Here is an 18,433-nt window from a genome sequence, read left to right on the forward strand (position 1 = left end):
TGATTGAAGATCATCTCCCTCTAGAGAAGACACTGATGTTAGTTATTCACATTAATTCTGCCAAAAGACAAGTAGATCGTCAGCAGTACTTTTTTACTGAACCAATGAGTAAAGGCTGTTTTCATTTACTTTTTCAGAACTTAGATAGTGGTGACATTTTCTTCAGTTGGCTGCTGTCCCTTTTTGTAGTCTGTTGTTACCAAAGTCAGTAAACACAAGATTTAGCTGTGGCTGAACTGACATTTTGAATTACTGGGAGAAGTGTTTCAAGGTTGTATAAAACTTAAAATATTCAGGCACTATATTCATTAAAGATTGCTTTTTAAACGTTTTAAAGCTTTGAACATTCTACAACCTAAAGTGTACATTGCAGTACTCACAGTTGTCTGTATATTTGTTCATTTAACGTCTCATTTCTTATTAAAGCTGAAAGATAAAGCTGAGTGAATGAATACTTTTATATAAATGAATAGAACTTAATTTTAGAAGTTCTATAGTTGTTAATTAATGATAGAATATAGTACACACTAGACTGTCCAAAGAAGTTATATTTTAGGTCTAGTTTTCAAACTATCACTTTTTTTTTTTTTTTTTTTTAATAAAAAGCCCTGGATTTTGTTTCTGGGCACCTTGGGGATTATTTTGAAGTCTCTTCCACCTTTTGAGATCTATAATGTAATTTAAATGTTTTATCACTTTTAAATTTAAGAAAGAATACTGCTCAATTCTAGCTAAGGAATGTTCATTTCTTTATAAATTGGGAATCTCTCATCAGTTTGTAAAAAAATAAAGTAAGTTTTACTTTTACCCTATGAAGCTTTTGGATGTACATGAACATGATTTCTGGCCTGAAGTAGTCTGATCTTCTCTTAAATGTAAATTTAAAAAAAATTATTTTTACTAATTAGTAATCACATATGTAATGTAGAAGTCCATTCTCTTTGAAAGAGTCTTAAAAATTGCAAATTTTATTTTACATTCATATCCTAATCCTGATCTTTTTGGCTACCTAAAGCAAAGTTTCTCAACCTTGGCTAAATATATTTTTAAGAAAACAAATATTATTAATAGCTTGAGATATCTTTCAGTAGAATCTTTATATTTTAGATTTTAAAACAAGATTTACTTAGAACCATTATCTGCGAAATATTAGAGAAAACTATGAGCTATGGTTATTGAGTTATCATTGTATCTTGTTGTATTGGGGGGGGCAGTTTTATGTAACCAAGAAACTGTCAGCATCACTTTCTTTGTGTGTTGACATTCTGTGGTTTGACAGTTACAATAAGAGATTTAATATTGAAAAATTTGAATTTTGTTATAATCATTAATAGCCATCAAAGGTGCAAAAAGAAAGCCACTGTAATATCTGTTTGTCTTTGTATCTTTCTGGATAAGAGTGGTGGTAGAGTGTTGTAGAAATATGTGATTTTGTTCACTTTTTTTCCATATTTTGCCCATAGTCAATATAAGAATTAACTATTTGATTGCTTTCAAGGCTATGAAAATGAGTCGGAGATCAGCTGATGCCAGTCAGAGGAGTTTGGCATATAATCGAATAGTTGATGCTTTAAATGAATTCAGGTACATACTCTCCAGCTTTTCTTAATATAAAGTTTTGCAGTGTACACTGGAAGATTTATTTGTTTTCTTTAACTTATTCTAATAAAATTTAATTCCTTAGATTTGTTTGTCCCATATTCAAATAAGAGTGTAATTCAGTAGGCCATCAGCTCCTGTGTTATTAAATAGCAAATGTACTTGGAGTTTAAGCACATTTGGGAGCCATCAGTGGTATGGCTTTTAGTATTGGACCATTAGACAAGCATATATGACCAGAAGAGACCCTTGTTCTAGCAGAAATGTGCTTGTCCTGTCTTGGACTACTAGATGTAGGAACTGGTTAAGTGTTACTTAACCAGTGATAGTAATTAGATGTTCTAGCATAGGTGGAATACAAAGATACATGGATATAGGGAATATGAACTTGGTGTTCTGAATAATTCTGTTGCTTGATCCTTTCTCTAGATATGGCACGGCAGATAGTATTTCTTCTGCCAATGTTTTCTGGTACAAACAAAGCTTGTGCCTGGAGCTCCAACAGCTGCTGTAACTGTGCTCTAATTATACCAAGCAAATGTATTGCATATGAACTTATATTGGGAATCACAATAAGAGACTGATGTGTGTCTCCCTCAAAGGGATTCAATTCAAGGGCTAGCCCCGTGGCGCAGTGGTTGTATTCACACATTCCATTTTGGCAGTCTGACGTTCGCCAGTTCAGATCCCGGCTGCAGACCTATGCACCACTTGTCAAGCCATGCTGTGGCAGGTGTCCCACATGTAGAGTAGAGGAAGATGGGCATGGATGTTAGCTCAGGGCCAGTCTTCCTCAGCAAAAAAGAGGAGGATGGTGGCAGATGTTAGCTCAGGGCTAATCTTCCTCAACAAAACAACAACAAAAAAAAAGAGGTTCGATTCAGATCTACTTCATCCTCTCAGTATTTCCTCCTTTAGGCTGGAGAGATATTATACCCCATAGGGGGAGAACTCAGACTTTAGTATCTGACAGACTGTATCCTAACCCTAGCTCTGCCTTTTACTGTCCCTGGTGACCTTGGGCAGGCTCATTAGCATTTTTGATGCTTAGCTTTCTAGTCTAAACTCTGTAATTCAATTAGTAATAATCTAATAGATTATTGTAAGGATAAAATGAGATAATGTGTTTAAAGTACTTAGCAGCATGCCTGACATTAATGACACCACTATTTTCTATGACAAATATAACCTACAGCAGTGCTTCTCAAACTTTAGTCATTCACATCCTCACGCTCACAGTTTTGCCAAATCTTCATATCATCTATGCCATTTTAATTTAAGGTTTCTCTTTAAATTGACCCTCTTTTATACCTTAATAAATGTATTTCATTTGAAACTTTATGCATCATTATTCTAAGTGGGGAATCAATACCTTTTGCCATAATGAACGATCTGTAAAAATGAATGCATAATAATTAAAATTAGAAATAGGTATCTTTGTAACACCTAAGGTTATTACCACCAGTAGTCCATGTACCTTACTTTCAGAAAAGCTGACTGCATATTTGTTCATTGGTGACTGTGCAGTCCCTTATTGGAGCAGAGATCTTCTGGATTGTTTGTGAAAATGCACTATTACATTTTGAAGTGAGAGCCTATTTTAGCTTGTGATATTGCAGGATTGCTGTGATGAAACGGTAGGCATGTCATATATATACTTTTTTTTTAATGCAGATGACTAAGGAGTGGTGTATTTAGTAATTTTGACAAGAAAAAACCCATGTTTGTTTTCAACTTTTTTCCTTTTTTGTTCTTCATTTTTCTCATATTGTGTTAAACCACAGTACGTAAAGTGAAGTCAAGTCAAAGTCAGTCTGGGTCCTTTTTTTAAATTCTCTCAAAAGGAGAGACTTCATTGCCTCAGCAGTGTTCTAGGAACTTTGAATCTATGATAAAATAATTTATTTCCGTAAGTAAAAGTTATGTAGCATAGAAGAGTTCTGTATAATTTGTGTGTGTGTGTGTGGGAAGAAGATTGGCCATGAGCTAACATCTCTTGCCAATTGTTGTCTTTTTGCTTGGGGAAGATGGTCCCTGACCTCACATCCGTGCCAGTCTTCTTCTATTTTGTATATGGGATGCCACCACAGCATGGCTTGATGAGCGGTGTGTAGGTTCAAGCCTGGGATCTAAACCTGCGAACCCCAGGCCGCCAAAGCGGAGTACACAAACTTAACCACTATGCCACTGGGCCAGCCCCAGAGTTCTGCTGTATAATTTTTGAAATGGAATTACAGATAACCATTAAATAGAAATTGAATGATAAAAATAACCTAAACTAATAGAATATTTTATCATGTTTTTAATTTATTTAAATTGAAAAAGTTTACTTTATGGCTATTGTTTAATAATTATCTACTAGACTCAGTTATTGATAAGGAGAAAATTTTCTATTCATTCATCTTTTATTCACCATAATTTTTAGGATAAAAGACATTAAAAGTGAGTTTATAAGTCTTACATTTTTGTGCTGTAAACTCAGTGGTTAGGAGAAATGTAGAGAAAAACACATAAGAGAATTAACTTTCAACCTATATAAAATTTTTTTGTTTTGGAGGGAAATAATTTGCACAGGTAAAAATTATATTAGAGCTGTTATCTCTGCTGTATATTTATGTTAACCTACTAATTTTAGGCCTTTCCTAAGTTATCAACTTAAGCATGATAAATAACACAGTATTTTACTTTGTGATAAAAAAATTTTTTGTTGTGGTAAGAAAACCATGTAAGGGGGCCAGCCCTGTGGCTGAGTGGTTAAGTTTTCGTGTTCCGCTTTGGGAGCCCACAGTTTCACTGGTTCAGATCCTGGGTGTGGACCTGGCACCACTCATCAAGCCATGCTGAGGTGGCATCCCACATAGCACAACCAAAAGGACCTATGACTAAATTATACAACTATGTGTTGGGAGTGCTTTGGGGAGAAGAAGAAGAAGAAAAAACATTGGCAACAGATGTTAGCTCAGGTGCCAATCTTTAAAAAAGGTAAAAAACAGAAAAAAACCCCACATAACGTTAAATTTAATGTCTTAACCATTTTTAAGCATACAGTTCAGTAGGATTAAATATATTCACATTGTCGTGTAACAAATCTCTAGAACTTTTTCATCTTGCAGCACTGAAACCATATACACTAAACACTAATTCAGTAATACAGTATTTTTAATCAGTATGTTTCTTTAATTTGTTGGCCTCTTCACTTTTTATATATGAATTATGTGCAAAGTTATTTTATTTGTTCATACCTACACCTTAAGAGTTCTAATTATTACATTTTCATGGACTCTCTCTCTCATTTATTTAAATCTTTGATTTCTTTCATCAAAGTTTATAGGTCTCATGCAGTTTTTAAAAATTTATACATAAATATTTCAGGGTTGGGTTTTTTGGGTGTTAATATAAAATTGTATTTATAATTTCAAATTTTAGCTGTTCATTGCTAGTGTATAAGAAAACAATTGACTTTTTGTATTAAACTTATATCCTGCCATCTTGCTATAATTGCTTATTAATTCCAGGAGGGTGTTTTGTTGATTCTTTCAGATTTTATACATAGGCAATCATGTTATCTGCAAGTAAAGACAGATTTATATCTTCATTCCCAATCTGTATAGCTTTTATTTCCTTTTCTTGCCTTATTGCATTAGCAAGGACTTCTGGTACAGTTTTGAAAAGCCAGTGGTAAGAGGTGACATCTTTGCCTCCTACCAGATCTTAGTGGGAAAGCTTCAGGTTTCTCACTGTTATGTGTGATATTAGCTGTAAGTTTCTTATAGATAATCTTTATCTATGTTGAGGAAATTCCTCTTTATTCCTAGTTTGCTGAGAGTTATTAGTTATTGATTAAATTTCTTAAATAGGTGTAGGACTATTCAGATTATCTGTTTCTTCCTGTGTGAGTTTGGTAGTTTGCATCTTTCAAGGAATTGATCCATTTCATCTCAGTCATCAAATATGTTGACATAGAGTTTTTCATATTATTTCTTAATTATCCTTTTAATGTCCATAGATCTGTAGAGATGACCCCTCTTTCATTTCTGATATTACTACTCTGTGTCATTTCTCTTTTTTTCTTGGTTATTTGGATAGAAGTTTATCAATTTTAATTCATCTTTTCAAGGAACCAGCCTCACTTTTCCATAATTTCCATGTTTGTTTGTTTTTCTTTTTTTGTTTGTTTTTGTTTTTGTTTTTTTTTTTTGGTTTCCCTCCTAAATAGATTCTATGTCCTGCAGGTCTTTCATTTATAATCCACTATTATTGTACTGGAGCCGTGTTGATGTGGTAGTAAGGTGTTGGGGCTGAGGAGAGGAAGTGTTCTATAATCTTATGACTAAATCTTAGTTCTTTTTAGTAAGCCCGAGTTCCTGGGTTTTGACCTTCAGAAGCATTACTTACCCTTTTTTCCCCTCCCTTTAGAGGAACCAGGAAGGCTAGTGGGGATTGGAGTTGTCTAATTGCCCTTCTCTCAGTTCAGATAAGGCTCTTGTATAGGAGTTTCCCTTGGGAGGGCAGGCCTTTGTTTTGGAGAATGCTCTGGGTATACTTAAAAATTGTTACTTTTCCCCTCCCCCTATATGAAACATAAAGGGATTTTTTTGATCTTCACGATGAAAATCTGATGGTACTCCACGAAAGTGTGAGGGTCTCCCTAAGACTGGGCTCCCAGGAATTTTTATCACTCAATGCGAGTTCATACTCAGTCTCCAACAATTAGTCGATTCCTGTTTAAAGGTTCCTACCTGTTGTTGGCACTAGAGATGTCTGCTTTAGGGTAAGCTCATGGCAGCTGTGATTCTCTGTATCTCCCTATTTGTCCAGTTTTCAGGGTGATAATTTGTTTTTTGACCTCAGTTCTGTGATGTAGCTAAGAAAAACTGATTTTTAGTTCAACTTTTTTCTTGTGAGGATGAGTGTGATGACTTTGAAGCTCTTTATGTGTCAGCTGACATTGGAAGTTCAAATATTAATCAGTATTTTTATATTGAAATTGGAAGTGTTATATTTGAAATTGAAAGTTCAAATATCAATATTTTTATGGAAGAACACACTGAATTGAAATGGAATTGAAAACTTTATTTAGTTAAAACTAAGATTGATTTAGACTTTTATTTGGAACTTAAATTACTTTATAAGCCTGTGATTAAAAAAAAAAAGCCATTCCATTACTGAGTTAACCACTAGACAGGCATAATGGGAACTGTTTCCCAAACTCCTAGAGTTCGAATCCATAGGTCTAGGGCTTAGCATTTCTACTTCACAAGCTGTTTTGGAAATTATCAACTTAAACTGTTTTCAAGGAGAAAAATTATTAAACTGTATCCTACTCCTGTACTAGTGCATTGCTAGGTATATCTGTAAACCTTCTCTTGTATGATTCCTGCTGTCCATCCCTTAGAGAGGATATGAGAGTCAGCATTTGAGAAGAATTTTGCTTTGAAATTGAGTTTCTAGGCTTGGAAATTCTTGAGAGAGATGATGTATGCAAAGGGGGAAGTTGTTATGTTTTGCTGAAACCAAGAAATGTTGAACCTTAATACCAGGCTAAGCTAAATTATTATCAGCTGGGTACAATGATTATTTATGTATTTCTAATGGTTTATGACGGCTTTGCTTTGCACACATTCCCATGAAGCCTAGTTTATCTGCCATTTACATAGCTGGAAAATTTTACTTAAATACATAACTCAGAAAAAAAATTCTAGAGTGATTTTTCTATCAGAAACCTATAAAATATGCCTCTGTCATGAATATAAGTATTATTTAAGAAGTATGAAAAGTTATAATCATTGTCAATTTCTAAATTTAATCTATAGTTTGCTTGAAAGTTCAACCAACGATTCTTAAGAGTTTTGCTTTTCCTGAAGTAGATACTATACCTCTAATGTAAAAGAAATGTGCAATATATGGTCAAGCATTTTGTTAATAATTTTAAAATTTTTATTGTTTTACTCAAGTTGTTGAGTTGACTTTGGGCTAGAATGATTACAAAAATGTGTTTTGAAAAGTTATTTTTGCCTAAAAGAATCCTGCAGTATTCTTTTTGATTTTTACATTTTGTAGTATCATAAAGTAATGAATCTTTGCCCTTGCACTTGGAGCTGTTACTTACATTATTGGATTGACAGTTTCTTTTATGCAGTCACAAGCTTTGTGGCAAAAGGCCAAGAATCCCTATTTGAGTTCTGAGGAAACACTGTCATTATAGATCCAGCTGAGGTTACCAGAATAGTAAATATTGTCATAAGTCTCATCCTAGTAGAATACTGACCTTGCTCTTGGATTATAAATAACATTTTTATTTAAAAGTTTTTTGAATTAAATACCTCTGGGTTAGTTGCTGTGGTATTGAGTACTATAAATGGCCTAGGCTTAGAATTTTAGGATTGCCTGGAACTTACATGTATGAGTTATAAAATCACTGAAAATCATTTCATGATTGTGTACCTTCCCTTTTGCATTAGTTTGATTATCTGACTTCCGTCACTGTGCAAATGTGAAAGCCTTTATAAGTTAGTTAAGCATTCTTACAATATCTTAAAAATACTTTATAAAACTCTTATAATTTCTGTTAAGAGTTGTATCTGTAGAAGTTCTTTCATATGTACAGTTGACCTCATTATTTACGGATTCTGTATTGACGAATTCTCCTACTTGATAAGATTTATCTGTAATCCCCCAATAATATTTACAGAGCTTTTATGATCATTTGTGGACATGCGCAGAGCAGTGAAAATTTTGGCCTAACACACATCCCCATCGATCAAATAAGACCATGCTCTGCCTTCTTGTTTCAGTTCTCATTCTGTAAACAAGTGTCCTTTTTGACATCTATTTAGTGCCACTTTTTAAAAAGTCATTTTGTACTTTTCGTTAGTGATTTTGTTATTAGAAATGGCTCCGAAGCGTAGTGCTGAAATGCTGTCCACTGTTCTAAGTGCAAGAATGCTGTGATGTGCCTTACGGAGAAAAATATATGTGTTAAATGAGTTTTGTTCAGGCATGAGTCATAGTGCTGTTGGCTGTGAACTCAATGTTAAAGAGTCAACAGTATATTAAAGTATCTTAAGCATAAAGTGTCTTTAAGCAGAAACCCGCATAAAACAAGATTATAGATTGATGGGTTGATGAAAATGTTGTGACAAGAGGCTCATGGGAGCCTAATCCTTTATTTCCCCTAAGAACAGTGGTTCAGTGTTCACTAATTCAGTGTTCACATTGACTTTATAGAACACTACTGCCAGTGACGAGAATCTATCATACTTAATTTTAAAATTAAGTGATTATTAAAAATTAGCAAGTAGATCATTTTTAAAGTATGTGGTTGGTTGAGACCAGATGATTAATGAATTTGGGGTAGTTGAGAAGAGGAAGGAAATGATTCATGTGTATGCAGAAGCCCTGAAACCTAGAGAAACAGGAAGCATGTTTAGTTAGCATTGCTACCTGGCAAGATGAGGTTCTTGGATTTTTACTTAGACTTAGTGCGTGTCAAGGAAAACTAAATCATGTTCACAGTTCCCTTCTAACTAAAGGAATCTTTCATTCTCTAGGGACAGACCAGGAAAAATAAAGGGTCAGATGACTGAAAATACATGCGTTTCTTACCTCTGAAGGATAGGGCATGATCTTAGTGGGGAGGAAAGCACCATTACTTCTAGATTGTTAATGACAATATAGAGTTGTATAAAGTAAGAAGCACTATTGCACAGTTAATTTCTTTGCCATCTTTGCACTGGATACGCTCTGAGGTCATAGTACATATCCTTAAACACTGAAACACTAAAACTAATTTCCTCATTGGACCAGTATACTAATGTTAGTGGTCTGCCTCTGGCCCGTGACACATAAAGACTTGTGGTAGACACTACTGTGCTGGAGAAACTCATGAAAAACGAATTGATCAGCTCATTCATTCATTTATACAGTGCTTATTTTAATCAAAAAGTACGTTCAAATGGTTAAGAAATAAAAAAATACATCCTGAAAGATCTAATAATGAAAAATAAATGAACCCTATCCTACTCTTCTCATCCCCATTTACTTCCCAAGAACATTCTCTTTTAACTCTTACATATTTCTTTTGTTATTTACCTCCATATTTTCAAACAGTATAGTTAATGTAGCTATTTCTTGATTTATTAATTTTAGAAAATATTTACTTTCTGCCATTAATTTATACCTTCCCCTCAGTCCTGTAGCCTTTCGGTATAGTTCTAGCACTATCTTGTCTTTCAGCTCTGGTAAATTTTCTACTTTCTTTGATAATTTATTTTCCTCTATTTTCTCTCTCTTGAATTCTTTTTATTAGAAACTGGCACTCCTGGATCTTCTATGTCTCTTTTCTATCATGTTTTCCTTTTTTTTAAAATTGAGGTCACATTGTCCTATAACATTATGTAAATTTCAGGTGTACATCATTATATTTCGACTTCTTTATAGACTGCATTGTATTCACCACCAAAAGTCTAGTTGCATCCTTCTCTTTTTCTGAATGTATTATTTTCTATTTCCTTTGACCTCATTTTGTGTGTATGAGTGTGTGTATGTTTCTGTCTTTCCGTCTGTGTCCCTCTCTCCTTTGAGGCTTTCCCTGTATATCAGTATTTTGGTTGCCCATTCATTGTTGAGAGTGAATCACCAAAATACAGGTTGGGAGCTCTGTGCATAATCAGGCATAGATTGGAGAACTTCACTTTAGGGCAAAATTATTCAACTTTTTTGCCTTATCACTCTCTGAAGGAGCATATTTAGACATTTTTCTCCTAATCACCCCCCATGAAATTTTAACACCACAAGATTTACTGTCTGTTTATATACTGTGAAAGATTCATATATCAGGAAGGGTTTGGGGGATGTCATTTCTCTGGGCTAGTCAATGGCTACATCTGCTCTCCTATCTGTAATTGTTCTGTGGGAAAATGGGGTAGAGATAGGGGTTACCAACCATTTATGGCCCTTGAATTAGTCTCCCAGTTTACAGTTTTATATAATTCCTGCCCTCTACTTTACCAGGCACTTATGAGTCCTGAGCCTTTTCATGTTTCAGTGGGGTAAATTAACTCCTCTTTGTACATGTCCTCCTTTGTGAGCACTATAATCCATATCTTCCTCTACCCTACTACTTGAGTTAACATTCCTCTTTCTGTTTTGTCTTCTAGAATTTTATTAAATTTGTAATTTTAATTTTCACTAAGGTTCCTCTCCAGTTCTATTTTTTGTAGTGATGTATCTGTTTTCAAATCTTTAACTGGTGTCCAGTTGGGACATCAGAACTGAAAGAGGATAAACATTTGTGCTCAGTTTTCCATCTTGTCTGGATGTCCTTAATAGGCTTTAAAAATAAGCATTTTCACATATCCCTAGTTTATATTTTAGTTATATTTTTCTCTGTAAAATGCCTTTCATTCTTTTCCATTTAAGTACTCAACAATGATTTTATGCTCTGCTGAGAACTCAGTGTGACCTGTATTTGTTATTTTTATCCATTGTAATATATTGTGTTTATATTGTGTTGTTATTCAATAAAACTTCTACAGACAAGGGAACTCTTTTCCTGTTTGTATTCTAGGTGGTAGAGAATTATGCTGAGGTAGTTATCAGAGCTTGTGGAGATCTTAGAAAACTTTCTACAGCTGTATTCTCTAATGTAGTAGCTGTTAGCCACTTAAATTAATCTAATAAAATTTAAAATCCAATTCCTCTGTCATACTGGCCACATCTTAAGTGTTCAGTAACTACATATGGCTAGTGACTACTATATTGGACAGCACAGGTATAGAGCGTTCCCATCATTGCCCGAAGTTCTCTTAGACAGCACTGTTCTAGACAGTAGAAAGTGGGACACCATTCTGTAGCTTCTGAGAGATTGACTAGTTTTGTAAACCCCGACTTTGCAGGAGTTGCTTAGTCTAGTGAGTATAAAGAACTCTGCTGAATAGGTTTTAATGTAAAAGGGAAAGAACTGACATCTTAAAGATATCCTTGAAGCCTTCAGGAGAGAGTGCAAGTCACAGGACTAGCTGTTGTCTAAATAAATACAGCAGACAGCCGGAAAAGCACTATCATAATTGTGCAATGATGCTCACTTGTGTTGATTCAAGGAAAAACTTCAGAGAGTTGAGAAAGTCATAAAATGTAGTGTGCAGATATAGTATTCTTATTGTCCTTCAGAACTTTACTAAAGAGTCTCTGCAAAGGCAACAAACTTATGTCGATAAGCTGTAGTTTTGAGTGGGTATATGGATAAGCTGTTACCCCATTTAAAATATTTTTTTCTGTGTTGTGCATTATTTGCTGTATGTTTAAATACAGAATATGCCTTAGAAATATAGAACTAAAAGGGGCGTTAGAAATTATCTAGTCCTATCCTTTCATTTTATAAGTGGAGGAAACTCATCCTTAAAGTAGGGAAATAATTTACCTGAGTGCATGCAGTCATTGGGGGCAGAGCCAGGACCAGAGCCAAAATGCTTTGAGTTCTTGTACAGAACATTTCTCGTGGTACTATGCTGATGACAAAGAAGGAACAACTGATTCATTGTCTTCTCTGAGAAGCTTTAATAAATCTAGGGGTGGCAACATAAACTTTATTTTAAGAGTATGTAATTCTGGGCACTATGAATTTCTTAATGTGTTTTCCTCTTTTTAGAACAACAATTTGTAATCTTTATACAATGCCACGAATTGGAGAGCCTGTCTGGCTTACAATGATGTCGGGGACTCCAGAGAAGAATCAACTTTGCCATCGTTTCATGAAGGAGTTCACTTTTCTAATGGAGAATGCTTCCAAAAATCAGTAATGGCTTACTCTATCTACCTCCCTCCTTTTCTCCCTCCCTCCCTCCCTCTCTATCTATCTGTGCTATCTTAGCTATTATTTAATCTAACTAAGTATCTAGATTGTGATCAAACCCAATTACAAAGGTGAAAGAATTAACCGTTATCTTAGGTATTATTTCATATTATTAATAATCAAAACAGAATTCTAAAAGATAATTAAAAGATGGGACATGGAAGAAAGTTACAGAAGCTGATGAATGAAAAACAGTAAAAATGTTTTAAATTATGTATTAAGTTAAAATTCCTGACATCTAATGAAACTTTCTGAGACTTCCTATATTTTATAAATTTTATCCACTTACAGTTTCATTCCATAGAAAAGAAGTGAAAAAAATAGAAGGAAGTGCCAGGATTCCAGAGATACATTTTTAATGTGGTATTTTATCTTATTGTTCTTTTCTTACCATTCATCAAATTCCTAGAATCCAGATGAGTAATTCAGATGTTTTTATTCTCTTTGATAGTGACAAAGTTTGCCTAGTATTTTCCTTCACTTTTGCATTCAGTAATTTGGAAATGTATAGACCTGATTGATTCATTAATAAAATTTTGCAGGTTAAACACTGAAAAGAATCCATAGCTTTTCAAGTAGAGTGGCCTTTTTGTTTTGTAATTATGATCACAAATAGCTCTGTGTGAATGCTGTCTTTAAGGATTTTCTTTAACTCCTACCTAACCAAAAATGTATTAACTTTCATTTTCATCCTAGTGATATACGTATTGTTTCTTCTTTTGTCTCCTTTTTTATGCTTTTTAGCCACATGAGAATATACACTCTCTCTGCTTTATTCTGTTACTACATTTTACCTAAGGTTTCATGAAGGCAGATTGGAATGTGATGGCATGCATTTTATTTTCAGATTCTTGCCAGCACTCATTACTGCAGTTCTGACCAATCATCTTGCCTGGGTTCCAACAGTCATGCCAAATGGACAACCACCGATAAAAATATTTTTAGAAAAACATTCCTCTCAGAGTGTGGACATGTTGGCAAAGACTCATCCATATAACCCACTTTGGGCGCAACTGGGTAGGTAGTCTGAAAACCATTACATTATTCATTATACTTAGACTTTGGTGTAACTGTCTGGTATTATTTTATAGCAAAAACAAGAATAAAGAAAGAAAATGCTCTCTTTTACCTCCTTCAGTCTAAAACACCTTTTCTTTACTTGTCCTTTCGTGTCTGCTAAATTGTCTTATGCCTGACATCATTTCTTATAGACAGAGAACTGCAGCTGAAGCAAGAGGAACAGGATGATGGATAGTTTACTAGTAACTTCAGGATCTTCGTGGTGTTTTGCATTAGGTACTTTGCCTAGATAGAATGAATCAATAAAGTCACCTGTGATAGGTAGAATAAATCTGGTTAGTGGGGAAACAGTCACTGAATTTTCTGTTGTTCCATTTTTGTTCGTTGAGTAGTTTTGGAAAATTTTCCCCTAATATTAGGCCCCACTAAATAAATGGGTAACAGAGGAGAGAGGGGATAGTTGATGAGTTGACAGTTATTAGGAAGAAAGTGTAGCATAATGCTTAAAAGCACAGGCCATAGAGTCAGGCAGACCATGGTTGAATCTCAGTTTCCTTATTTATGAAATGGGAATAATAATAGATAGCACATACTTCATAAATTGTAAAAGTTAAATGAGATAATATATGTAAAGTGCTTAGGACAGTGTCTGGTAAATGTAGCTGCTGCTACTCCTACTCTTACTCTATTGCTATTAGGTGATGAGGGAGGAATAAGATGAGAACATTTTAGTGACCTGGTAGAAACTTTCCTTAGGTTGTGCTGGTGAGTGAGCTTGCCAAGTAGATTGTCATGTGGCTTATCCATGTAACCTCCATCCCTCCCTCCCTTTCTCCCTCCTTTCCTTCTTTCTTCTTAATTGAGGAATAATTGACATACAACAAACACATAGATAAAGTGTACACTTTTGTAAGTTTTGATAGATACTATGTCAAAATATATGTGCTTCTGAAACCATCATGAAAATCAAGATGGTGAACGTATTCATCACTTCCACAAGTTTCCTCGTGACCTTTTGTAAGCCCTCCCTTGATTCCTCCCTGCCATTCCTGTTCACCTTCCCCATACCCAGGCAGTCACTGGTCTGCTTTCTGTCACTGTAGATTGGTTCACATTTTCTAGAGTTTTATATAAATGGAATCACACAGTACATGCTTCTTTTGGTCTGACTTCTTTTGTTCAGTGTAATTATTTTGAGATTCACCTATGTCATATGTATTAATAATTCATTCCTTTTTAGTGATGAGTAGTAGTCCATTGTATGGAGATTAACATACCTTTTTTCAAATCAAGTAATTCAGTAGTATACTCTTTTTTTTTTTTTGAGGAAGATTAGCCCTGAGCTAACATCTGCTCCAAGTCCTCCTCTTTTTGCTGAGGAAGACTGGCCCTGAGCTAACATCCATGCCCATCTTCCTCTACTTTACATGTGGGATGCCTACCACAGCATGGCTTGCCAAGTGGGGCCATGTCTGCACCCGGGATCCGCCTGGCAAGACCCGGGCCGCCAAAGTGGAACATGCGCACTTAACCACTGCACCACCGGGTCGGCCTCAGTAGTATGCTTTTTTGATTTGGACATTTCAAATCTGTTTTCAATTCTACAGTCATTTATTGAGTGCATAATATATCTAAGGCTCTGTGCAAAGAGTGTTACAGGGTATAAAGATGAATATCTAGTCCTTACCCTCAAGAAGTTGATAGTCTAATACTGTAGGTAATATGTATGTAGGCAATAATAGTTCAAAGCAGAACTAAAAGGGAAATGAGAAGTTTAGTGAGTGTTTAATTAGGGAAGCTTACTTTTGCCCAAGGGAGGTTGCTGGCAGGGATACAGAGGGAATTGAAAGTACAGGCATACTTCATTTTATTGTGCTTTGCTTTATCGTGCTTCAAAGATACTGTGTTTTTTTACAAGACTCTCCACCAGCAGAAAGATTATGATTTGCTGAAGGTTCAGATGATGGTTAGCATTTTTGAGCAATAAAGAATTTTTTTAATGAATGTATATACATTGTTGTTTTAGACATAATGCTGTTGCACACTTAATAGTCTACAGTATAGTATAAACATAGATTTTGTATGTGCTGGGAAACCAAAAAATTCATGTCACTTTATTGCAGTGATCTGGAACTGAACTCACAATATCTCCAAGGCATGCGTGTACACTGCATGAGTAAAGGAACCTAGGTGTTAAAAGTTCTGAGCTTGTTCAGTGGTTCAGTTTAAGTAGTCTACTTTAAGTGGGACTTTGGGTGAATAAAGATGAAAAAGGGTAACTATAAGAAGATAAGCCTGGAAAAGTAAAGTGGAACCAGTCATGAAAGACTCACTTGCTGTGCCAAAGCAGGTTCAATTTATTTTGTAATTAGTGGGAACCTTGGGAGTAGTTTTGAACAGTGGCATAATGTTATTAGAGCCAGTATCTTAGCCAAAGGAGAAAATTTATCATAATACTATCTATAGCATATATTTATTTGACACCTGTTTATGTTTGTTCCTTTAAAAATTGTGAGGTTTTTTTAAAGTAAAAATAAAAGTTTTTAAATGTGTATACTGACAACTTGAAGAAAATTGAGTTAAATTAAAATTAATGACTGTATTCTCCATTTTTAAGTGTGTTTTGGCACCTGTTTCTTTGTTGATTTCATTTGAGCTATAGTGTAAATATACATTTATATTGACATTGAAAACTTCTAGATCCTCCTCCCCTCCTTTTTTTTTTTTAATATAATGGCTGTTCATGTCTAGTATGAATACAAAAGTGAAAGTGAACCACATGGATAAATATGTTGCCCTTTCTTCTCCTCTTAGTCAGCATAGGTCTCACTCTTCCTGCCTTTTATGGTCTATTCCTGAGTACCCAGCCCTCTAGGGAATGGAAGGGAAAATGAGCTTTTAAAATCTGAGAGCTAGTGTGGGGTCCTGGGTAGGGCAGCAACAGTTATGGTTCAGGGATATGATTTAAATCAAGGAAGGTTAAGTGTATAATGTGACTACTCTAGCTCTGCTCCATTCCACCACTACTCCCTTCCTCTCCTTGTACCACAGCAGATAATGTGCTTTCTCTTATCTGCATTGGAGGCAGTTACAGAATCCTTTTGCACATAGTACTTCAGGCAGTACTTCTCCATCTAGATGAAGTGCTCTGCGTGGAGCCTGGCACAGAGAACATTCTTGGTAAACGTGACCCTCACAACTGACTCTTTGCTTGTGGTTTCAGAACCACAGTAGCTGCTTGAGGAGGAAGCTAGAAAACCTCTTTAGTCGCCTTTTTCTTTGGCTAAGACCATTCATCTCATCTTACTCTCCTGAATAGTCTCACCTATGAAAGAACAAAAGTAAAACCAGAAGTACCTCTCATACAATGAGAGTAGGTTTCTGATAATTGAAAATAGCCTGCTTAGCTGCGTGAGTAGAGGATATGTCCATTAACTGATTTTTCCATTGCAGGCGACTTGTATGGCGCTATTGGCTCTCCTGTACGATTAGCAAGGACTGTGGTAGTTGGCAAACGACAAGACATGGTCCAGAGGCTGCTTTATTTTCTTACTTATTTCATAAGATGCTCTGAACTTCAGGAAACCCATCTTTTAGAAAACGGAGAAGATGAAGCCATTGTTATGCCAGGCACAGTAATTACTACCACGTTAGAGAAAGGTGAAATAGAAGAATCTGAGTATGTGCTTATCACAATGCATAGAAACAAAAGCAGTTTACTCTTTAAAGAATCAGAAGAAACAAGGACTCCTAACTGTAACTGTAAATATTGTAGTCGTCCACTCCTTGGGCAAAATGTAGAGAATGTTTCACGACAAGAGAGAGAAGATATTCAAAATAGCTCTAAGGAGCTGCTAGGAATTTCAGATGAGTGCCGAATGATTTCTCCTTCTGACTGCCAAGAAGAAAATGCTGTTGATGTTAAACAGTATAGAGATAAATTAAGAACTTGCCTTGATACTAAGTTAGAGACAGTTGTTTGCACAGGATCTGCTCCTGTAGACAAATGTGCATTGTCTGAGTCAGGCTTAGAGCCAGCAGAGGAAACATGGCAGAGTGAGGAATTGCTGGATTCAGGTAATCACACAGGCAAAGTGTTGAGATCTACAGGAATGGTTGTGGAAAAAAAACCTCCAGATAAGCTTGTAACTGCTGCCTTTTCTTGTGAAGGAACCCAGACAAAGGTTACTTTCTTGATAGGGGATTCTATGTCACCTGACTCAGATACTGAAGTCCGGAGTCAGGCAGTAGTGGATCAGATTACCAGGCATCACACCAAGCCACTGAAGGAAGAAACAGGGGCTATTGATCAGCATCAAGAAACTAAACAAACAAGTAAAGACCATTCTGGAGAGTCTGATATACTGAACATGGTTTCTGGAGAGCCCTGTGAACTTCCCTGTTGGAATCATTCAGACCCAGAAAGCATGAGCTTATTTGATGAATATTTTAATGATGATTCAATTGAAACCAGGACTATTGATGATATTCCAGTTAAAACAAGTACAGACAGTAAAGAACACTGCTGTATGTTAGAGTTTTCAAAGAGATTGTGTACAAAAAATAGCAAACAGAACAATGAATTTTGTAAATGTATAGAAACAGTTCACCAAGATTCATGTAAAACCTGCTTTCCTCAGCAAGACCAAAGAGATTCACTCTCCATTCTTGTCCCCCATGGGGATAAAGAGGGTTCAGAGAAAAAAATTGCTGTAGGAACTGAATGGGACATTCCAAGAAATGAAAGTTCAGATAGTGCCCTTGGGGATAGTGAAAGTGAAGATACAGGGCATGATATGACTAGACAAGTAAGCAGTTATTATGGAGGAGAACAAGAAGATTGGGCAGAAGAGGATGAGATACCTTTTCCTGGGTAAGTAGGAAGTTTTAACCTATAATAGGCTCTATATAAATATGTTCCATTCTTTTGTTTAGCTGGTCTCTGAAGGTTGGTAGTAGCTA

General features: G+C 35.4%; 1 protein-coding gene across 2 annotated transcripts in view; it reads left to right on the forward strand.

The window, feature by feature from the left end:
* FNIP1 (folliculin interacting protein 1) overlaps positions 1-18,433 on the forward strand; it is a 129,663-nt gene that overhangs the window by 84,075 nt on the left and 27,155 nt on the right. For both annotated transcript variants that reach the window (XM_044780411.2, XM_044780412.2), the window contains 4 exons: positions 1,499-1,584; positions 12,248-12,394; positions 13,299-13,468; positions 16,925-18,344. In XM_044780411.2, the coding sequence (XP_044636346.1) occupies positions 1,499-1,584; positions 12,248-12,394; positions 13,299-13,468; positions 16,925-18,344 (1,823 nt within the window). The remainder of the gene's footprint in view (positions 1-1,498; positions 1,585-12,247; positions 12,395-13,298; positions 13,469-16,924; positions 18,345-18,433) is intronic.

Source organism: Equus asinus, chromosome 9, assembly GCF_041296235.1.
Source record: "Equus asinus isolate D_3611 breed Donkey chromosome 9, EquAss-T2T_v2, whole genome shotgun sequence".
In the NCBI taxonomy this organism is placed as follows: Eukaryota; Metazoa; Chordata; class Mammalia; order Perissodactyla; family Equidae; genus Equus; species Equus asinus.